Source organism: Nerophis lumbriciformis, linkage group LG20, assembly GCF_033978685.3.
Source record: "Nerophis lumbriciformis linkage group LG20, RoL_Nlum_v2.1, whole genome shotgun sequence".
In the NCBI taxonomy this organism is placed as follows: Eukaryota; Metazoa; Chordata; class Actinopteri; order Syngnathiformes; family Syngnathidae; genus Nerophis; species Nerophis lumbriciformis.
The window spans coordinates 3546176-3571019 of record NC_084567.2 but is presented as its reverse complement, the minus strand read 5'-3'; the positions used below and the strand labels follow the sequence as shown (position 1 = coordinate 3571019).

Here is a 24844-nt window from a genome sequence, read left to right as displayed (position 1 = left end):
CTCCACCGTTTGACCAATTAGAAAGTCTGTGAGTGTGTCACATCCGGTTACGCACCGCCCTCTTCGTCTGGCTACTGCCACTGGTAAAGTTACTAAACATGTCAGACCTTAGTCCATCTAAAAGTTACTATTCTCAACTTATTCATGACAAAAGCCAGGAACAAAACCAGCATTTGTATCGGGGATGCCTTTGAAAGATGGAGACCATTGAAGGCGCCAAACTTACTAATTTCCTCCTTGATAGGCAAGTCAGGCATTTACGTTTTCTTATGACTTGTAACAAATGGAAATGGACATTTGGTATGTCAACTATATTGTCCACTACAGTCTATGATCTTGTCTAACAAAGCTCGTATGTTCCTGCAACCAAGCACCATCACACTACTGTAGCTTAGCATGCTAGCCCGGTCAATGACACATGAACATATAGGCTAACATTGAGAGTGGGAGGGGACTACAGAATTTTGACCCTGATTGCAGTACCATTTCTGGCCACATTACTAAATCTGGCACCTTCAAACCGTTGTAGCCTTCAAAGCCTCTAAAACAACTCCAGAAACCTCCATCAACGTGTTATATACACACTGCAAGTATATATATATAATGTAGTAACAGACACCTTCATAACAATATGTAATATGTACAATATACACACTGCAAGTATATATATATATAATGTAGTAACAGACATCTTCATAACAATATGTAATATGTACAATATACACACTGAAAGTATATATATAATGTAGTAACAGACACCTTCATAACAATATGTAATATGTACAATATACACACTGCAAGTACCGGTATATATATATATAATGTAGTAACAGACACCTTCATAACAATGGGTAATATGTACAATATACACACTGCAAGTATATATATAATGTAGTAACAGACACCTTCATAACAATATGTAATATGTACAATATACACACTGCAAGTATATATATAATGTAGTAACAGACACCTTCATAACAATATGTGATATGTACAAGATACACGCTGCAAGTCTATATATAATGTAGTAACAGACACCTTCATAACAATATGTACAATATACACACTGCAAGTATATATATAATGTAGTAACAGACACCTTCATAACAATATGTAATATGTACAATATACACACTGCAAGTATATATATATATAATGTAGTAACAGACACCTTCATAACAATGTGTAATATGTACAATATACACACTGCAAGTATATATATAATGTAGTAACAGACACCTTCATAACAATATGTAATATGTACAATATACACACTGCAAGTATATATATAATGTAGTAACAGACACCTTCATAACAATATGTGATATGTACAAGATACACGCTGCAAGTCTATATATAATGTAGTAACAGACACCTTCATAACAATATGTACAATATACACACTGCAAGTATATATATAATGTAGTAACAGACACCTTCATAACAATATGTGATATGTACAAGATACACGCTGCAAGTCTATATATAATGTAGTAACAGACACCTTCATAACAATATGTACAATATACACACTGCAAGTATATATATAATGTAGTAACAGACACCTTCATAACAATATGTAATATGTACAATATTTACCGTATTTTAGTCAATTTAATCAATGCTGGGACTGACTTCTTCCGCGCATTGATTTCCGTTTCCATAGCAGTGCACTTCAGACTTCTGGCATACTTAGGCGCGTGTGTGTTCTAATCGTGGCAGACTTGGTAACAAACAACGAAGACGACTATTTTTTGGACAAATGAGGATTTAAAACCTTATCTTTTTGAAGCTGAATATACGGAGGATGAACTGCTGCTTCTAGAAGCGAGCACGAAGAAGAGGGTGAAATGTCAGAGCAGACGGAAGCCTACAGACTGAGGTCGGCGTGACATGAAACTGCAAATGTGGAACTTGGAGACAAGCTATTTCGACATAAATGGCGTGCTTACTCGAAATCTGGATCCTTTTAGTAAATGAAGGTGACGGTTTTTGAATGCATTTTCAAAGCGATTTCGAGGTAGAATTGATTGCTCCCATTAGCTGTTGTATATGGAAAAAAACACAATATTTGGTTTAACAAAAACTCACTTTTATTTTATAAGAAAAAAATAAAATAAAATAAATAAATATTGACTGTTACCCTCCTAAAAAATAAAATAAATAAATATTGACTGTTGTTACCCAAAGTAGTTTTCAGAAAAACAAATATATACAGTAACACAAAAACAACCTGTCTCTGTGATCACTAGAGGTGAATAGCCATGCCTTGAGGTGTTTTTTCCGGTCCATTATTTTTGCTGCTTGTGTGACATCACAGGAAATGACGTAGCTCAGTCATTAGACTGAGCTATGTAATTTCCTGTGATGTCCCACAGGGCATTTCTTGTGGGACGGGATTCGTTTCCAGGGATTCGAATAAAGAACCAACTGTTTTTCTTTACTATAGTGGCCTCGATAACGGGAACCGGTTCTCAAAAAGGGATTCAAGTCCATGAAATCGGTTCTTTTCTTATCAAACAACCGGGAGAACCGATTTCGAACATCATCCCAAATAACCACCCATGCATCACTATTGCTCTTGTCTCAAAGTAGGTGTACTGTCATATCATGTTGTGACTTATTTGAGTTTTTTGGTGTTTTCCTGTGTGTAGTGTTTTAGTCCCTGTCTTACGCTCCTATTTTGTTGTTGATTGTCATGTCATTTACGGATGTACTTTGTGGACGCCGTCTGCTCCACACGCTGTAAGTCTTTGCTGTCGTCCAGCATTCTGTTTTTGTTTACTTTGCAGTCAGTTCACTTTTAGCTTTGCATAGTCTTCCCTAAGCTCCAATGCCTTTTTATTAGACACCTGCAAACCATTGTTGTCGTTCCCGACATCTACAAAGCAATTAGCTACCTGCTGCCACCTACTGATATGGAAGAGTATTACACGGTTACTCTGCCGAGCTGTAGACAGTACAGACACTCAACAACGGCACATTTATGATCACACTATGATCAATGTTAATTACAAACTAACTGTGGGATATAAATAATAATAGAAGTATAATTGTTTGTATATAGTATATAATTGGTACAAAGGTTTAACTAACAGGTGTACAAGGATATTTCACATGTCTTTACTGTGTATATAATTGAACAGTATTTATGTTGTGTACAAAGTGTATTTATAATATGTTGTGCAAAGGAAATTTCATAATTTTTGGAAGCTCATCTTGTATTTGACATTGTCTATAGGGTTAGGCGCAATAAGTGTTCAACTTCAGCCTAAACCCTTTCGGTCTGCAACATTTTCAATTTATGAATGCACAACTGTTTGTTTATGTAAAACTGTTTGTTTATTTTGTTGACCACTGACCCAAGAAATAATAAACTAAACTAAAACTAAACTAAACATTTACGGATTATATGTATATTGGATTATATGTATATTGTAGCGTCCCGGAAGAGTTAGTGCTGCAAGGGGTTCTGGGTATTTGTTCTGTTGTGTTTATGTTGTGTTATGGTGCGGATGTTCTCCCGAAGTGTGTTTGTCATTCTTGTTTGGTGTGGGTTCACAGTGTGGCGCATATTTGTAACAGTGTTAAAGTTGTTTATACGGCCACCCTCAGTGTGACCTGTATGGCTGTTGACCAAGTATGCCTTGCATTCACTTGTGTGTGTGAAAAGCCGTAGATATTATGTGACTGGGACGGCACGCACAGGCAGTGCCTTTAAGGTGTATTTGCGCTCTTTACTTCTCCCTACGTCCGTGTACACAGCAGCGTTTTAAAAAGTCATACATTTTACTTTTTGATACCGATAATTTCCAATATCACATTTTAAAACATATATTGGCCGATAATATCGTCAGTCCGATATTATCGGACATCTCTAATTTTGTTTGCAAAAATATTTTTAACCCGATTAGGTGAAATTACATAATCTCCCACGATACACCAGACAATATCTCACGGTACACTAGTAGCTAGTACTAGTGGTTGACAAACACTGCATTAAAGGGGAACATTATCACAATTTCAGAATGGTTCAAACCATTAAAAATCAGTTCCCAGTGGCTTATTTTATTTTTCAAAGTTTTTTTCTAAATTTTACCCATCACGCAATATCCCTAAAAAAAGCTTCAAAGTGCCTGATTTTAACCATCGTTATATACACCCGTCCATTTTCCTGTGACGTCACATAGTGAAGCCAACACAAACAAACATGGCGGAAAGAACAGCAAGCTATAGCGACATTAGCTCGGATTCAGACTCGGATTTCAGCGGCTTAAGCGATTCAACAGATTACGCATGTATTGAAACGGATGGTTGTAGTGTGGAGGCAGGTAGCGAAAACCAAATTGAAGAAGAAACTGAAGCTATTGAGCCATATCGGTTTGAACCGTATGCAAGCGAAACCGACAAAAACGACACGACAGCCAGCGACACGGGAAAAAGCGAGGACGAATTCGGCGATCGCCTTCTGACCAACGATTGGTATGTGTTTGTTTGGCATTAAAGGAAACTAACAACTATGAACTAGGTTTACAGCATATGAAATACATTTGGCAACAACATGCACTTTGAGAGTGCAGACAGCCCAATTTTCATCAATTAATATATTCTGTAGACATACCCTCATGTCAGCAGGCCAGGGAAGCTAGGGTCGATATTCTTTTCTTGATCATCTTCGGTGGCATAAGGGACGGTGTGAGCCAAGACATCCAGGGGGTTTAGCTCGCTCGTCTGCGGGAACAAACTGCCGCCATTGCTTGCCGTGCTACCAAGGTCCTTTGTCCCTGAATTGCTCACACACTCCGGCAGATTCAATGGGGGTCTGGCGGCAGATTTCTTTGACTTTATGGTTGGAAATGCATCTGCTTTGAGTGTCGCAGGATATCCACACATTCTTGCCATCTCTGTCGTAGCATAGCTTTCGTCTGTAAAGTGTGCGGAACAAACGACCGACCATTTCGTCGGCTTTCCCCACAGCCTCGTATTTTGAACAAATTTCGTCCAATTTCTTGCCACTTTGGCATCTTTGGGCCACTGGTGCAACTTGAATCCGTCCCTGTTCGTGTTGTTACACCCTCCGACAACACACCAACGAAAGTGAGAAAATTGCTCCGAGAGCGAATAATAGAAAGGCGTTTAATTCGCCAAAATTCACCCATTTAGAGTTCGGAAATCGGTTAAAAAAATATATGGTCTTTTTTCTGCAACATCAAGGTATATATTGACGCTTACATAGGTCTGGTGATAATGTTCCCCTTTAAACCATACGCAATTGTATTTACTATCCCCAAAGTATGTGAAAATACTCTCTAAACATCCACAAAATGCCACAATTCCAGACGGCCAGTTTAAATATTCCGTAGAGTCAGGGTGAAATGAAGGAAATATTACGCAAAAAATGGAAAGAGGTGTGCTGTTTATCATTCACATCCTAATGTAAGACAAGAACACAAATGTTTTTCTTGTTGTATGCATTTTAAGTCGTAAATAAGTCCATTTAAAGGAGAACATTATCACCAGACCTATGTAAGCGTCAATATATACCTTGATGTTGCAGAAAAAAAGACCATATATTTTTTTAACCGATTTCCCAACTCTAAATGGGTGAATTTTGGCGAATTAAACGCCTTTCTATTATTCGCTTTCGGAGCGATGACGTCACAACGTGACGTCACATCGGGAAGCAATCCGCCATTTTCCTCAAACACCGAGTCAAATCAGCTCTGTTATTTTCCGTTTTTTCGACTGTTTTCCGTACCTTGGAGACATCATGCCTCGTCGGTGTGTTGTCGGAGGGTGTAACAACACCAACAGGGACGGATTCAAGTTGCACCAGTGGCCCAAAGATGCCAAAGTGGCAAGAAATTGGACGTTTGTTCCGCACACTTTACCGACGAAAGCTATGCTACGACAGAGATGGCAAGAATGTGTGGATATCCTGCGACACTCAAAGCAGATGCATTTCCAACCATAAAGTCAAAGAAATCTGCCGCCAGACCCCCATTGAATCTGCCGGAGTGTGTGAGAAATTCAGGGACAAAGGACCTCGCTAGCACGGCAAGCAATGGCGGCAGTTTGTTCCCGCAGACAAGCGAGCTAAACCCCCTGGATGTCTTGGCTCACACCGTCCCTTATGCCACCGAAGATGATCAAGCGAAGAATATCAACCCTAGCTTCCCTGGCCTGCTGACATCAACTCCAAAACTGGACAGATCAGCTTTCAGGAAAAGAGCGCAGATGAGGGTATGTCTACAGAATATATTAATTGATGAAAATTGGGCTGTCTGCACTCTCAAAGTGCATGTTGTTGCCAAATGTATTTCATATGCTGTAAACCTAGTTCATAGTTGTTAGTTTCCTTTAATGCCAAACAAACACATACCAATCGTTGGTTAGAAGGCGATCGCCAAATTCGTCCTCGCTTTCTCCCGTGTCGCTGGCTGTCGTGTCGTTTTCCTCGGTTTCACTTGCATACGGTTCAAACCGATATGGCTCAATAGCTTCAGTTTCTTCTTCAATTTGGTTTTCGCTACCTGCCTCCACACTACAACCATCCGTTTCAATACATGCGTAATCTGTTGAATCGCTTAAGCCGCTGAAATCCGAGTCTGAATCCGAGCTAATGTCGCTATAGCTTGCTGTTCTTTCCGCCATGTTTGTTTGTGTTGGCTTCACTATGTGACGTCACAGGAAAATGGACGGGTGTATATAACGATGGTTAAAATCAGGCACTTTGCAGCTTTTTTTAGGGATATTGCGGGATGGGTAAAATTTTGAAAAAAACTTTGAAAAATATAATAAGCCACTGGGAACTGATTTTTAATGGTTTTAACCATTCTGAAATTGTGATAATGTTCCCCTTTAACAATTGTGTCAAAGGGGGCTCTCTATTCCACCCATAAAGCCCTCAAAGAACTGAAACCAGGGAAAAAACAACTTTTAATAGCAGGCTCGGTGACTAATATTTATGACAATGAAACTGTAAGTAATAACAGTAAATTAGAAATGTGTGAATAATACGTAACGTTAGCAATATTAGCTCCAGTTCAAACCCTTCTAATATGATTGTCCTCAGACAAAACAAAGAATGATCTTCCTAAGAACTACTTTTAATTGGATCAGTACCTACTGCGTTTGGCAATGGACCAAACGTCCAGGATCTAGTATTAGAAGGATAAAGACTCGGTCGGTAGAAGTTTAACCTGAGTTAGTGTATAGTAGGGATGTCCCGATCCAGGTTTTTGCACTTCCGATCCGATACCGATGTTGTTTTTGCACTTCCGATCCGATACCGATACTGGCCGATACTGGCCTATCCGAGCATGTATTAAAGTTTAAAGTTATTTAGCCTACTTAGTTGTCAGAATCATGTTGAAAAGGGTTTTAGTACTCTTGATAACAACTAGCCATCTGAATTAGGGGAGTTTGAATAATACACAATGGTTGGTAACAAGAAACTGACCTGTTTATTCAAGGATAAACACAAAATAGACACAATTATACATGACAAACAGAAATGGCATCATTGAACTAGGGCTGGGCGATATGGCCTTTTTTTAATATCGCAATATTTTAAGGCCATATCGCGATACACGATATATATGTGGATATTTTGCCTTAGCCTTAAATAATCACAGCAGTATGATGATTCTATGTGTCTACATTAAAACATTCTTCTTCATACTGCATTAATATATGCTACTTTTAAACTTTCATGCAGAGAAGGAAATCACAACTAAAAAAAATCACTATTTTCTTCATACGGTGTTGATGTGGAAATGTTTGCCTCAGCATTTTGATGGTGTGGGCGTGTGGCACCGAATGGAGATGTTGACATGCAGAGTTTCAAACACTCTTCATTCTCTAGCAGGGGACTTTTCAAACAATGCTACATATTAGCAGTAATGCTACTTTTTATAGCAACACTTTTGCCCCACACTTGACGAATTACGGTTGTCTGTTCGACATATTCCCACTGGAATCCAAACCACCGCCAGACGATGGACCCCCTGCTAATTTTTCTTGGGAATTAATTATTTCTTCCTTCATTCGTATTACCACTCGCACGGCTGTGCTAGCATCACAGCTAACGTTAGCCATGCTGCTACCTCTCTGCTCGAGGAGGGCGTATATGTATGTGACGTATGACGTGACAGTATGTGACGTATGTAAGAAAGTGCGCTTGCTGTCTGTGAGAGGGAGACACAGAAAAAAGCGAGGAGAGCCTGTAGTGTAATGCCAGCAGCTAAAAGCAACTGCGTGAGAACGTATACTCCAATATCACCATATAGTCATTTTCTATATCGCACAGATATATTGACATATCGCCCAGCCCTAGTTTTAAGTCATAAAAACATATGGATGCACGATAATGGAACTTTGAACCGATACTAATCATTTCCGACCTAGGGGTGTCAAAAAAAAAAAATCGATTTTCTATTGAATTGTGATTCTTACTTGTAATGATTCTATTACAGTAAAAAAAAAAAATCGATTTTTAAAACAAAATTGTTTTTTTTTTAATATGTCCTGTCCAGCCACTCAGGCAAATTGTATCGTTGATGTAGATCAGATATGGCAGTTATGTTTGGCCCCAGAGGGCCGCTTCTAATAGTGAATACTATTATTATACAATTTTTTAATGCATTTTATTAGTAGATTTTTTTTTAAACTAAAATGTAAAAAAAAATATATGCTACGTTGCAATAATTTCACCTCAAAATGTAGTGTATATTACTGTAAATGGAAAAACACTACTGCTGTTTTTATGGTAAAAAAGGCAGCTCAGTTGCCAGAATTTTACCGGTACTGTAAAATTTACTTTTGTTTTTTTTACTGTAAATAAAAAAACAGCATTTTTACAGTACAATTTTGGCACCTGATCTGCCAGTTTTTTTAGTTGTTTTTTTCTCTCCGCAAATCAAAAAGTGTATATTTTTTGGTGTATTACTGTAAATACCAAAACGACACCACAGTTTATTACAGTAAAAAAAAGTACCGTATTTTCCGCACCATAAGGCGCCCTGGGTTATAAGCCACGCCTTCAATGAACGGCATATTTCAAAACTTTGTCCACCTATAAGCCGCCCCGTGTTGTAAGCCGCATCTAACTGCGCTAAAGGAATGTCAAAAAAACAGTCAGATAGGTCAGTCAAACTTTAATAATATATTAAAAACCAGCGTGATGTGGGCGCGCATGGAGTCGTATATCAACATGGACGGAGCTGCGTGAAAAAAGCCACCCGGCCTCTTCGCGTAAACTTACCTTAACCACTCGCTCATCTTTTCTTCATCCATCCATCCCTTCGAGTTAGCTTTTATGATGACGCCGGCTGGAAAGGTCTCTTTTGGCAAGGTCTTCCTTTTGAATATCACCATGGGTGGAAGTTTCTGGCCATTAGCATGGCAAGCTAGAACCACAGTGAAGGATGACTTCTCATTCCCTGTGGTGCGAATATTCACCGTACGTGCTCCCGTTGTATCCACAGTGCGGTTCACAGGAATATCAAAAGTCAGTGGAACCTCGTCCATGTTGATAATGTTCTCTGGCCGGATCTTTTTTTCAGCTATCTTGTTTTTACAATATGCACGGAAAGTAGCCAGCTTTTCTTGAAAGTCTTTAGGCAGTTGCTGTGAAATAGTAGTCCGTGTGCGGATGGAGAGATTGCGTCTTTTCATGAACCGGAAACCTGTCGCTTAGTAGGAGCCATTTTGTGGTCTTTACAGATGTAAACACACAAAGGAAATGAAACGTAATATCCGCGCGCTTCTTCTTCTTCTACGGAGGCGGGTGGTTGCTTACAGTAGAAGAAGAAGCGCTTCCTGTTCTATGGGGGCGGGTGCTTACCTTGGCGGTTGCTTGCGTAGAAGAAGAAGCACTTCCTCTTCTACGGGGAAAAAAGATGGCGGCTGTTTACCGTAGTTGCGAGACCGAAACTTTATGAAAATGAATCTTAATATTAATCCATATATAAAGCGCACCGGGCTATAAGCCGCACTGTCAGCTTTTGAGTAAATTTGTGGTTTTTAGGTGCGGCTAATAGTGCGGAAAATACGGTACAGTTTTTTTCATTTAGAGAAAAATGCTGTAAAAACCACAGTAAATTTCACAATTTGACCATGAAATCTATTGCTACTTTTACATTGTACAATTTGATGGATAACTTGCTTTGAAATCATTATTATTAGTATTTATTTCTATTTAAAAAATGGTTTGAATGTTTGATCATATATTTTTGTATAATTAGACAATATTTAAGTTAACATAATTAGTGATTCCACGGAGAACATATGTTTTTTTTACTCCCAAAATAGAAAGAAATAATACATTTAGTAAGAAAAGTTACAGTGATTTATTGATACATATTATTTCCAGGCTTTTGAGGGCCAAATAAAATGAAGTGGCGGGCCACATCCGGCCCCCGGGCCTTGAGTTTGACAACAGGGATGTAGAACAAGGCTACAACATTTTAAACATAAAAAACAAGTTTAAAAAGTTGCAACTATACACTCTTAGAAATAAGGGTTCTAAAAGGGTTCTTCTACAAGGGCTGAGGTTCTAACTGGAACCATTTGCTTCTGAAAAACCCTTTCCCGAAGAAAGGGTTTTTCAAGGGTTCTTGGTAACGCTAATGGTTCCAGTAAGAACCATTTTGATCCAGAGAACCCTTTAAAACCCCTTTTCTGAATAATTGGTTTTAAAAGGGTTCTAACTAACACTAGGGGTTCCAGGTAGAACTATTTTGATCCAGAGAACCGTTTTTGGAAGAAAGAGTTCTTCAGGGATTGTTGAAAGCATGGGTAAGATCCTGTGTCACCAGGGACATACTTCCTGATAACATTTGCCAATAATGGTGCCTATCTTTAAATAAATGTTTTTCTCATTAAAATGTTTTGAATGTTTGTTCAATGTCAACATGATAAATGACCACAATATAATATGAACTAAACTGATCTGTAGAATACAATATGGTTCTTTATAGAACCCTCAGAAGACAAGACGGTTATCGGTGAAAACCTTTGAAAAGGGATGTTTTTAGAACCCCCTGTGTCAGATCTAGATGAAACCCTTGAAACATGAAAGAGTTCTTTGTGGAACTCCCTGTGTGGGTTCTAGATGAAACCCTTGAAACATGAAAGGGTTCTTAGTGGAACTCCCTGCATAGGTTCTAGATGAAACCCTTGACAAACGAAAGGGTTCTTAGTGGAACTCCCTGTGTGGGTTCTAGATGAAACCCTTGAAATACGAAAGGGTTCTTAGTGGAACTCCCTGCGTGGGTTCTAGATGAAAGTCTTGAAATACAAAAGGGTTCTTAGTGGAACTCCCTGTGTGGGTTCTAGATGAAACCCTTGAAATACGAAAGGGTTCTTAGTGGAACTCCCTGCGTGGGTTCTAGAAGAAAGTCTTGAAATACAAAAGGGTTCTTAGTGGAACTCCCTGTGTGGGTTCTAGATGAAACCCTTGAAATACGAAAGGGTTCTTAGTGGAACTCCCTGCGTGGGTTCTAGAAGAAAGTCTTGAAATACAAAAGGGTTCTTAGTGGAACTCCCTGCGTGGGTTCTAGATGAAACCCTTGAAATACGAAAGGGTTCTTAGTGGAACTCCCTGCGTGGGTTCTTTGTAGAACCTCTCATGGGGGGTTCTGGGTGGAACCTTACACACACAGTTCTAGGTAGAACCCTCCAAAAGGGTTCCAGGTGCAACCTTTATAAAAAGGTTCTACCTGGAGCCAAAAAGGGTTCTCCTATGAGGACGAGCCGAAGAACCATATATGGTTCTACTTAGCACTTTTATTTCTAAGAGTGTAGGATATGTCCCCTTTTTTAATGTTTCATTGTCTTCTTGTGTCTTACAGACATCTGTGAAGAACATGGTCTTTCTGAGCAGAAGGAATCGACCTTCAGGATGGCGCAGGAGGAGCCACATCTCCCCCGCGTCAGCAAGGAGAAGGCTCGGTTTCAAGCCCCGCCCTTTAAAGAGGAAGGGATTAAAGAAGAAGAGGAGGAACACAGCATCAGTCAATATGGAGAGCAGTTTGAATGGTTGGAGGAGGTTGATGTCACCAAGATGCCATTGACTGTCATTGTGAAGAGTGAAGATGATGAGGTCAAAGGTGAAAGTGAGGCGGAGCCTCCAAGCAGCAGCTCAGCTCAACACGTGACAACAGAAGCTGACGGAGACCACTGTGGAGGATCACCAGCAGACAACCTCTTAGCGCCACTATCAGATAGTGAGGACTTAACGTCACTCTCTCCTGACACTGACGACGACGATGATGATGATGATGATGACGACGATGATGATGAAGACGAAGACTCTAAAGCTGACAACGGACAATTTCAGTGCCCTCATTGTGACAAAACTATTAAACACAGTTCTCATCTAAAAATACATATGAGAATACACACTGGTGAAAAACCATTTGTGTGCTCAGTGTGTAGCAAAAGGTTCTCTCAGAAGCAACATTTGAAAGTACACATGAGAATACACACCGGGGAAAAACCATTCATGTGCTCAGTTTGTAGCCAAACATTCTCTCAGAAGCATTGTTTAAAAATCCACTCAGCGATACACACGGGAGAGAAACCTTTTTCCTGTTCAATCTGTGCCAAACGTTTTATACAAAATATCGACTTGAAAGTACATATGAGAATCCATACCGGAGAAAAACCTTTTACCTGTTCAATTTGTGGCAAAGTCTTTTTGCGGAAAGATGCGTTTAAAATACACATAAGAAGACACACCGGCGAAAAGCCGTTTTCGTGTTCAAGCTGCAACAAAAGCTATTGTGACCAGTCGTCACTTTTGAAACACATTCGAACGCACAGTGGCGAAAAACCATATTCCTGTTCAAGCTGCGACAAAAGCTTTTATGAGCAATCAAAACTTGTGGTGCACATGAGGACACACACCGGGGAGAAAGTGTTCAGCTGCAGCGTGTGTGATGAACGATTCTCCTACAAGTACCAGTGTAAGAAACACAAGTGTGCTGGGGAGAACAGCAGCAGCAAATGAAGCTGCAGGATTTTTAAATAAACTGCCCAAATATTAACTTAAATTTTCTAACATTACCACATTAAACGTGTGACATCTATACTATTATGTTTTTTACTGTTTATAGATGACTGTTTTTATTTCTGTCAAGTACCGTATTTTCCGCACTATTAGCCGCACCTAAAAACCACAAATTTACTCAAAAGATGACAGTGCGGCTTATAACCCGGTGCGCTTTATATATGGATTAATATTAAGATTCATTTTCATAAAGTTTCGGTCTCGCAACTACGGTAAACAGCCGCCATCTTTTTTCCCCGTAGAAGAGGAAGTGCTTCTTCTTCTACGCAAGCAACCGCCAAGGTAAGCACCCGCCCCCATAGAAGAGGAAGCGCTTCTTCTTCTACTGTAAGCAACCACCCGACCCCATAGAAGGAGAAAAAGCGCGCGGATATCACCGTACGTTTCATTTCCTTTGTGTGTTTACATCTGTAAAGACCACAAAATGGCTCCTACTAAGCGACAGGTTTCCGGTTCATGAAAAGACGCAATCTCTCCATCCGCACACGGACTACTATTTCACAGCAACTGCCTAAAGACTTTCAAGAAAAGCTGGCTACTTTCCGTGCATATTGTAAAAACAAGATAGCTGAAAAAAAGATCCGGCCAGAGAACATTATCAACATGGACGAGGTTCCACTGACTTTTGATATTCCTGTGAACCGCACTGTGGATACAACGGGAGCACGTACGGTGAATATTCGCACCACAGGGAATGAGAAGTCATCCTTCACTGTGGTTCTAGCTTGCCATGCTAATGGCCGGAAACTTCCACCCATGGTGATATTCAAAAGGAAGACCTTGCCAAAAGAGACCCTTCCAGCCGGCGTCATCATAAAAGCTAACTCGAAGGGATGGATGAAGAAAAGATGAGCGAGTGGTTCAGGTAAGTTTACGCGAAGAGGCCGGGTGGCTTTTTTCACGCAGCTCCGTCCATGTTGATATACGACTCCATGCGCGCCCACATCACGCTGGTTTTTAATATATTATTAAAGTTTGACTGACCTATCTGACTGTTTTTTTGACATTCCTTTAGCGCAGTTAGATGCGGCTTACAACACGGGGCGGCTTATAGGTGGACAAAGTTTTGAAATATGCCGTTCATTGAAGGCGCGGCTTATAACCCAGGGCGGCTTATGGTGCGGAAAATACGGTACATGTGTTTAAACAAGCTCTGCTTCTTCCTACTCCCTTTCAGACATGATGGAATGTGAAATTGTAAATATGTGATGTATTTACTGTAACTGTATGCATGTTGGAAATAAACCAGTCAATGTTATTTGTACGGCACTTCTCACAGATAGCTCACAATGTGTTTCACGTGTTAAGATTCAAAACAAGCACATAGCTTGACGCAACAACAGACAATACAAATAAAACAAAAACTATAAAAAATGATTACTGTAACTGTAAGGTCGACTAAACAAAAAACCCCAGTTGGGGAAAAAGAAGAAACCTTGAGAAGGGATCAACGATGTAGGGAGCGGCTGCAATGGATGTTAAGTGGATAGAGTGATTGAATTGTTCTAGTTCAAGTTCAAGTTTCAAGTTTATTCACAATACCATATAACAATTACAATAGTAGTGAAATATCATCATTTAAAGATGTTGGTACGTGAAAGGGTCCCCCAAATAAGCTAGAAGAAGCTTTTGACAGGGGGTCCAAAGGATAGTATACAGGTAAAAGCCAGTAAATTAGAATATTTTGAAAAACTTGATTTATTTCAGTAATTGCATTCAAAAGGTGTAACTTGTACATTATATTTATTCATTGCACACAGACTGATGCATTCAAATGTTTATTTCATTTAATTTTGATGATTTGAAGTGGCAACAAATGAAAATCCAAAATTCCGTGTGTCACAAAATTAGAATATTGTGTAAGGGTTAAATTTTGAAGACACCTGGTGCCACAAACTAATCAGCTGATTAACTCAAAACACCTGCAAAGGGCTTTAAATGGTCTCTCAGTCCAGTTCTGAAGCCTACACAAACATGGGGAAGACTTCAGATTTGACAGCTGTCCAAAAGGCAACCATCGACACATTGCACAAGGAGGGAAAGACACAAAAGGTTATTGCTGAAGAGGCTGGCTGTTCTCAGAGCTCTGTGTCCAAACACATTAATGGAGAGGCAAAGGGAAGGAAAAACTGTGGTCAGAAAAAGTGTACAAGCGATAGGGATCACCGCGCCCTGGTCAAGATTGTGAAAAAAAACCCATTCAAAAATGTGGGGGAGATTCAGAAGGAGTGGACAGCTGCTGGAGTCAGTGCTTCAAGATCCACCACCAAGAGACGCTTGAAAGACATGGGTTTCAACTGCCGCATACCTCGTGTCAAGCCACTGTTAACCAAGAAACAGCGCGAAAAGCGTCTCACTTGGGCTAAGGAAAAAAAGAGCTGGACTGCTGCTGAGTGGTCCAAAGTCATGTTTTCTGACGAAAGCTAATTTTGCATTTCCTTTGGAAATCGAGGTCCCAGAGTCTGGAGGAAGACAGGAGAGGCACAGGATCCACGTTGCCTGAAGTCTAGTGTAAAGTTTCCACCATCAGTGATGGTTTGGGATGCCATGTCATCTGCTGGTGTCGGTCCACTCTGTTTCCTGAGATCCAGGGTCAACGCAGCCGTCTACCAGCAAGTTTTAGAGCACTTCATGCTTCCTGCTGCTGACCTGCTCTATGGAGATGGAGATTTCAAGTTCCAACAGGACTTGGCGCCTGCACACAGCGCAAAATCTACCCGTGCCTGGTTTACGGACCATGGTATTTCTGTTCTAAATTGGCCCGCCAACTCCCCTGACCTTAGCCCCATAGAAAATCTGTGGGGTATTGTGAAAAGGAAGATGCAGAATGCCAGACCCAAAAACGCAGAAGAGTTGAAGGCCACTATCAGAGCAACCTGGGCTCTCATAACACCTGAGCAGTGCCAGAAACTCATCGACTCCATGCCACGCCGCATTAACGCAGTAATTGAGGCAAAAGGAGCTCCAACCAAGTATTGAGTATTGTACATGCTCATATTTTTCATTTTCATACTTTTCAGTTGGCCAACATTTCTAAAAATCCCTTTTTTGTATTAGCCTTAATTAATATTCTAATTTTGTGACACACGGAATTTTGGATTTTCATTTGTTGCCACTTCAAATCATCAAAATTAAATGAAATAAACATTTGAATGCATCAGTCTGTGTGCAATGAATAAATATAATGTACAAGTTACACCTTTTGAATGCAATTACTGAAATAAATCAAGTTTTTCAAAATATTCTAATTTACTGGCTTTTACCTGTATACATGGAATGATGGAACATGGTAGCAAGTACAACAACAAAAAACAAAACAAAAAACAACGCTATATGATTAACACAAGATAATAGTACTAAAGCAAGCATACACATACATACATACATTCATTCAACCATGCAAAACCCAACAGTAGTCTACCCCACATGAGGCATGAAATATAGGTGGTTAATAGGTAAGTTTTCAGTTTCTTTTTGAAGTTGGAGAATGGATACAGCATCTTGAGGCTCTCATTAAGCCGGTTCCAAATCTTTGGTCCCCTGCATACAACACTTGGAGCGGTACAATCCAGTAAACGATGTTTCCCTGATATCAGATCTAAGTTAGGAGTGTTGTGGGCATGCTGGGGATGGTAGATAGGAACCAAGCTACAGAGCCTAAAATTCAGCCTGTAAATGACTTGATAGGTTAGACAAGCATTTTGATAAATATTGAACTCTGTCAGTCTTAAGAGATGATAATTATGGAATAGATGTCGAGTGGGGGCATTAAACTTGGACCATGACAGGGCCCGTATCATTTTCTTTTGCATGGATTCTAATTTGTGGAGGTAGGTAGGGAAGGTGTTAGACCAGATGACATTACAGTAGTTTAGATGTGGTTCAAAGAGAGTTTTATATAGGGTAAGTAGAACATAAAGAGGAAGATAGTGACGAAGGTGAAAGAACAGGCCAACATATTTGTTTAACAGATGGCTAATGTGACATTTGAAATTGAGGTATTCGTCAATGATGACCCCCAGGAATTTTGTGGAGTACACTCTCTGTATTTCCTGCCCATTGATGTTGATACGGCAGTGCTCAGTATTTGTCCGCTTTTTATTAGAACGAAATAGAATAACATTTGTTTTATTTACATTAAGTGAGAGCTTATTGCATTTGAACCAGGAATCCTCTTTCACAAGCTCTGAATTGACAGTTACTTGTAGATGGTGTAGGCTCCTGTGTGAGGTAAACAAATTTGTATCATCAGCAAAAATTATTTTATGAAAAGTTTCGGAGGAGTTTACAAAATCATTTATGTATAGGCTAAAAAGGAGAGGCCCCAAGATGGATCCCTGGGGAACCCCATAATTTATGGTCATACAGGGTGAATTGTGATCATTGACGCATACTAGAGATGCGCGGTTTGCGGACACAACCGCGGAGTCCGCGGATTATCCGCGGATCGGGCGGATGAAATTAAAAAAAATAAGATTTTATCCGCTCGCGGGTCGGGTCGGGCGGATTAATTAGATGATTTTTTTTTTTTTTTTTGCGGGTGGCAGTTAAACCAATTCGGAAATATATATACATAGTTAAATGTTACCCACATACAAAAAACGAGCAGGCACCTGCTGCATATGCCACAACAGAAGAAAAGAAAAGAAAAGAGATGGACACTTTTACGGAGCGGAGAAGGGACGCCTCGCCGGGGTCCGGGACCGAGGCCCCTTCCCCCGAGAGGGCCCCACCGGGAGCCGTAGCTGAGGCGATCTGCGAGAAGGGCCCGACGCACGTCCAGGGTCACTACCGCGCCCACCGACGCCCCGCCTCGTCCGCTTTCGCCGCGGCCGGCGTCACGCGCAGCAGGTAAGCAGCTTACCTGCCCGCCACCCCCGTGGCCGGGGGCTCGTAACATGGGTCACTCCGCGCGCTCCGCCCGCGCAGGCCCCGGTAGGTCCAGGACAAAGTCCTGGTGGAGGGTTCAGGGCTTCGCCCCCCCGACGCAAAATGATTATTAGCATTCAGACAGGTTAAAATGTTGCTAAAACCATCACTTTTCTATCAGTCACAGTGACTTTTCAAAACAAAAATATTACAGCAAAAATCATATGGGTTGATTGACATGTTTATTCTGTAAGCTAACTTCAATAGTTTGAAATTATTTTGACAGTTAATGCCAGTTATCCTGTCAACCTTTCACAAGACTTCAATTTGTTAATTGAAAGTATAAATAGTATAAACACTTTTAACAGTATGTCGTGCTGTGAAATACAGCCGACAGGATTGCGCATGCATGGTGCAGGAGAACAAAGGACTTCTTTCATTTAAGGTTTGTGATAAACCATCAAACTCATTCGTTAAAAGGACTCTATAGTAATATAAAGCGAATTTTTCTGGACATTATCATGCAAGAAAAATTTATTTTTGGGATCGCGATCACCGCGTAATGATTTTTAAAGGTTGCATTACATTATTAACTGTCCCATGTGATCAGCCAGTGCGATTGGAAGTCCATGCTCAATTATTGCCTCCGTAAATAAAACTTCGGCATTTATCACATCCAAAGAATCTGTTTGGGCGACGAAAAACGTTGAAAGTTTTCCACTTGTATCGCTAGCAACGGCATTAGACTTGTGTTTTTTTGTCCCAACATGGTCTTTTACATCGCTAATTCCTCCGTGTCCGATCAAAAAATCTTGTCTGCACAAGGTGCAATTCGCGTAGTTTTCACCCTTTTTTTTTAATTTTTATTAATATTAGATATATAACAACGGGCGGATGGCGGGCGGGTGCAGTTCTGATCAAACGTTACATCGGGTGGATGGCGGATGGTTGACGACTTTCTGACGCGGTTGCGGATGAAATAATTGCCTATCCGCGCATCTCTAACGCATACACATTGTTGCCTTCCGTATAGGTAAGAGCGGAACCAATCGAGAGGTACCCCTCTGACACCATAGTGATATAGCTTATACAATAAGATCTCAAAGTCTCTTGTGTCAAAGGACTTGGATAGATCCAAAAAAATGCCAATACCGCATTTTCCTTCTTCAATACAGTCATTGACCTTTTCCAAGAGGTCGAGTATAGCCGTACAGGTGGTGCTTTTTTTACGAAAACCATATTGGTCTAAAGTTCTGCATTGAGGAGTGGTCCACATAACTTGGGTCTCAGTTGGATTCAGTAATGCGTGGAAGACATCACACTCAAAGCAATGCTCCCCATTCAGAAGAATTGTTTCTATGCCAATTTCTGGTGTCAAATACACGCAACATGACATAAGTGAACTTGCGTATTTTTGATAGAATGTTTGAAGTCTTTTTTTTGTCCATCACTCAACAACACAAGTCCAAGTCTTGGCAGCTGTGTTTCCACTGAGAAGGTCAAGGAAATATCCAACCAAGGACCAGAGCACGACTGGAGGTCAGCTGCTTTGTAACTCAGTGAAATAGGAAACTTTTACTTTATGGAATACTAACTTGTTTGACTTTATTGTTAAAACGGGGAGAAACCACTGCTTGCCCACTTTCTCACCAAGGAGCAGAGCAACCAAGTCTAAGAATTTGGAGGCCAATTTTTTTTAAAGATCTATTTAATTTAGGCTTTGAATTGTTAATAATACATGAGTCCAAAAGTTTATATATGCACACACACACACACACACTGGCAGGGTCCTTGTAGGCGTTTCTCTTTTCAATGAGGATTATTAAAGGGGAACATTATCACCAGACCTATGTAAGCGTCAATATATACCTTGATGTTGCAGAAAAAAGACCATATATTTTTTTAACCGATTTCTGAACTCTAAATGGGTGAATTTTGGCCAATTAAACGCCTTTCTAATATTCGCTCTCGGAGCATCGCGAAGCAATCCGCCATTTTCTCAAACACCGAGTCAAATCAGCTCTGTTATTTTCCGTTTTTTCGACTGTTTTCCGTACCTTGGAGACATCATGCCTCGTCGGTGTGTTGTCGGAGGGTGTAACAACACCAACAGGGACGGATTCAAGTTGCACCAGTGGCCCAAAGATGCCAAAGTGGCAAGAAATTGGACGTTTGTTCCGCACACTTTACCGACGAAAGCTATGCTACGACAGAGATGGCAAGAATGTGTGGATATCCTGCGACACTCAAAGCAGATGCATTTCCAACCATAAAGTCAAAGAAATCTGCCGCCAGACCTCCATTGAATCTGCCGGAGTGTGTGAGCAATTCAGGGACAAAGGACCTCGCTAGCACGGCAAGCAATGGCGGCAGTTTGTTCCCGCAGACGAGCGAGCTAAACCCCCTATCGACCCTAGCTTCCCTAGCCTGCTGACATCAACTCCAAAACTGGACAGATCAGCTTTCAGGAAAAGAGCGCGGATGAGGGTATGTCTACAGAATATATTAATTGATGAAAATTGGGCTGTCTGCACTCTCAAAGTGCATGTTGTTGCCAAATGTATTTCATATGCTGTAAACCTAGTTCATAGTTGTTAGTTTCCTTTAATGCCAAACAAACACATACCAATCGTTGGTTAGAAGGCGATCGCCGAATTCGTCCTCGCTTTCTCCCGTGTCGCTGGCTGTCGTGTCGTTTACGTCGGTTTCGCTTGCATACGGTTCAAACCGATATGGCTCAATAGCTTCAGTTTCTTCTTCAATTTGGTTTTCGCTACCTGCCTCCACACTACAACCATCCGTTTCAATACATGCGTAATCTGTTGAATCGCTTCAGCCGCTGAAATCCGAGTCTGAATCCGAGCTAATGTCGCTATAGCTTGCTGTTCTTTCCACCATGTTTGTTTGTGTTGGCTTCACTATGTGATGTCATATGAACGGGTGTTTATAAGGATGGTTAAAATCAGGCACTTTGAAGCTTTTTTTTAGGGATATTGCGGGATGGGTAAAATTTTAGTTTTAACCATTCTGAAATTGTGATAATGTTCCCCTTTAATAACTTCAGGATGAGTTGATGAAATATTACACACATGATGACGCATTGACTTTATTCACGTGTGACCTCCAAGCGGTAGAGGGCGCCAACACGACGGTTCTTTTTCAAAGTGAGGTTGGATGACTTCAAACAATGTTTAGAAACAAACGAAGCAGTAACAGGAGCTCATAACCAACACATCCCTTGCCATCAATTTGTATTGCGGCACATTTTTGACCATTTCTATTATTTGGTAAAAACAAATTCCCATGGACAAATAAATAAGGACTGTCACAATTAAAGATCGACCGATTATCGGTGCCGATATTTGGCATTTTGGTCTTTATTTTTCTTTCAACTACAACTGAACTCCATCAGCAGATACAATATATACACAGATATGATACCAGGATGTATTAATAAAAATGTATATACACAGATATGACGCCAGTATTTATTACAATAAACATACAACATATACACAGATATTATACCAGTATTTATTTATATAAATATATACACACAGATATACCAGTATTTATTAATATAAATATATACACACAGATATAACAGTATTTATTAATATCAATGTATGTACACAAATGATGCCAGTATTTATTACAATAAATATACAACATATACACAGATATTATACCAGTATTTATTAATATAAATATATACACACAGATATGATACCAGTATTTATTAATATAAATATATACACACAGATATACCAGTATTTATTAATATCAATGTATGTACACATATGATGCCAGTATTTATTACAATAAATAAGAGAAAATGTGCCTTATTTCCACTGCAAGCACTACTTAAAGTAACAGCGTTGGTGTTGCCCTTATTATGGAACACTGTTGACTACTAAAATGACTACTAAAATTATCCACACATTTTAGATAGATTTTTTATGTCACATTTTGTTTGCATCAGTTAATCACAAAGAAAAAAAAAATGGCAAGGAAAGCATAATATTGTGCAACAAAAGTTACTGTGACGGAAGGAAAAAAAGCGAGTTACGGATCAAATGAAAGACATTTTGATGCTTTCTTAATCCGACTACCCGTATTTTCCGCACTATAAGGCGCACCTAAAAACCACAAATTTTCTCAAAAGCTGACAGTGCGCCTTATAACCCGGTGCGCTTTATATATGGATTAATATTAAGATTCATTTTCATAAAGTTTCGGTCTCGCAACTACGGTAAACAGCCGCCATCTTTTTTCCCGGTAGAACAGGAAGCGCTTCTTCTTCTACGCAAGCAACCGCCAAGGTAAGCACCCGCCCCCATAGAACAGGAAGCGCTTCTTCTTCTACTATAAGCAACCACCCGCCCGCGTAGAAGAAGAAAAAGCGCACGGATATTACCGTACGTTTCATTTCCTTTGTGTGTTTACATCTGTAAAGACCACAAAATGGCTCCTACTAAGCGACAGGGATCCGGTTCATGAAAAGACGCAATCTCTCCATCCGCACACAGATTACTATTTCACAGCAACTGATATTCCTGTGAACCGCACTGTGGATACAACGGGAGCACGTACGGTGAATATTCGCACCACAGGGAATGAGAAGTCATCCTTCACTGTGGTTCTAGCTCGCCATGCTAATGGACAGAAACTTCCACCCATGGTGATATTCAAAAGGAAGACCTTGCCAAAAGAGACCTTTCCAGCCGGCGTCATCATAAAAGCTAACTCGAAGGGATGGATGAAGAAAAGATGAGCGAGTGGTTAAGGTAAGTTTAAGTTTACGCGAAGAGGCCGGGTGGCTTTTTTCACGCAGCTTCGTCCATGTTGATATACGATTCCATGCGCGCCCACATCACGCTGGTTTTAATATATTATTAAAGTTTGACTGACCTATCTGACCTTTTTTTGACATTCCTTTAGCGCAGTTAGATGCGGCTTATAACACGGGGCGGCTTATAGGTGGACAAAGTTTTGAAATATGCCGTTCATTGAAGGCGCGGCTTATAACCCAGGGCGCCTTATGGTGCGGAAAATACGGTACGTAGATTAGAGGCTTTATAGTACACATCTCAAAATGTTGGATCATACATACTGTGTAGAGTCAACAAAAGGCAGAAAACTTCATATTTTCATGAAGAATGCGAGAACGTTTTGTCGAACAAATGCAAACATTGAGTGTGTTTGTCTGATCTGATGAGTCAGCAAAATATGTCATCACTTCACAGCATTCATGTTTTCACTTCACAATGCGAGATACAGCAGACAGAAATAACACTACAATATTACTCTGTTTAGAATAGATCCCAAATACAAGATGGAGATGAACAAAAGAGGTTTTTGGGGGGGGCTTTAATAGAAAACGTGAGTTGTGAATGGCAACTAGAGATGTCCGATAACATCGGATTGCCGATATTATCGGCCGATAAATGCGGAAATTATCGGTATCGGTTTCAAAAAGTAAAATGTATGACTTCTTAAAAGGCCGCTGTGTACACGGACGTAGGGAGAAGTACAGAGCGCCAATAAACCTTGAAGGCACTGCCTTTGCGTGCCGGCCCAGTCGCATAATATCCACGGCTTTTCACACACACAAGTGAATGCAAGGCATTCTTGGTCAACAGCCATACAAGTCACACTAAAAGTGGCTGTATAAACAACTTTAACACTGTTACAAATATGCGCCACACTGTGAACCCACACCAAACAAGAATGACAAACACATTTCGGGAGAACATCCGCACCGTAACACAACATAAACACAACAGAACAAATACCCAGAACCCCTTGCAGCACTAACTCTTCCGGGAACCTCCTCATGCTCTCTCAGGGAGAGCATGTCCCAAATTCCAAGCTGCTGTTTTGAGGCATGTTAAAATAAATAATGCACTTTGGGACTTCAATAATAAATATGGCAGTGCCATGTTGGCATTTTTTTTCCATAACTTGAGTTGATTTATTTTGGAAAACCTTGTTACATTGTTTAATGCATCCAGCGGGGCATCACAACAAAATTAGGCATAGTAATGTGTTCATTCCACGACTGTATTTATCAGTATCGGTTGATATCGGAATCGGTAATTACCGTATTTTCTGCACTATTAGCCGCACCTAAAAACCACAAATTTACTCAAAAGCTGACAGTGCGGCTTATAACCCGGTGCGCTTTATATATGGATTAATATTAAGATTCATTTTCATAAAGTTTCGGTCTCGCAACTACGGTAAACAGCCGCCATCTTTTTTCCCCGTAGAAGAGGAAGTGCTTCTTCTTCTACGCAAGCAACCGCCAAGGTAAGCACCCGCCCCCATAGAACAGGAAGCGCTTCTTCTTCTACTGTAAGCAACCACCCGCCCGCGTAGAAGAAGAAGCGCGCGGATATTACGTTTCATTTCCTTTGTGTGTTTACATCTGTAAAGACCACAAAATGGCTCCTACTAAGCGACAGGTTTCTGGTTCATGAAAAGACGCAATCTCTCCATCCGCACACGGACTACTATTTCACAGCAACTGCCTAAAGACTTTCAAGAAAAGCTGGCTACTTTCCGTGCATATTGTAAAAACAAGATAGCTGAAAAAAAGATCCGGCCAGAGAACATTATCAACATGGACGAGGTTCCACTGACTTTTGATATTCCTGTGAACCGCACTGTGGATACAACGGGAGCACGTACGGTGAATATTCGCACCACAGGGAATGAGAAGTCATCCTTCACTGTCGTTCTAGCTTGCCATGCTAATGGCCAGAAACTTCCACCCATGGTGATATTCAAAAGGAAGACCTTGCCAAAAAAGACCTTTCCAGCCGGCGTCATCATAAAAGCTAACTCGAAGGGATGGATGGATGAAGAAAAGATGAGCGAGTGGTTAAGGTAAGT

At 40.4% G+C, this 24844-nt stretch overlaps 1 protein-coding gene across 1 annotated transcript in view; it reads left to right on the top strand.

Annotated features, from left to right (window-relative positions):
* LOC133619742 (uncharacterized) overlaps positions 1 to 13370 on the top strand; it is a 59211-nt gene extending 45841 nt beyond the window's left edge. The window contains exon 5 of the mRNA XM_072915502.1: positions 11859 to 13370. Coding sequence (XP_072771603.1) covers positions 11859 to 13018 — 1160 coding nt within the window. The 3' untranslated portion in view covers positions 13019 to 13370. The remainder of the gene's footprint in view (positions 1 to 11858) is intronic.
* The last annotated feature ends 11474 nt before the right edge of the window (positions 13371 to 24844 follow it).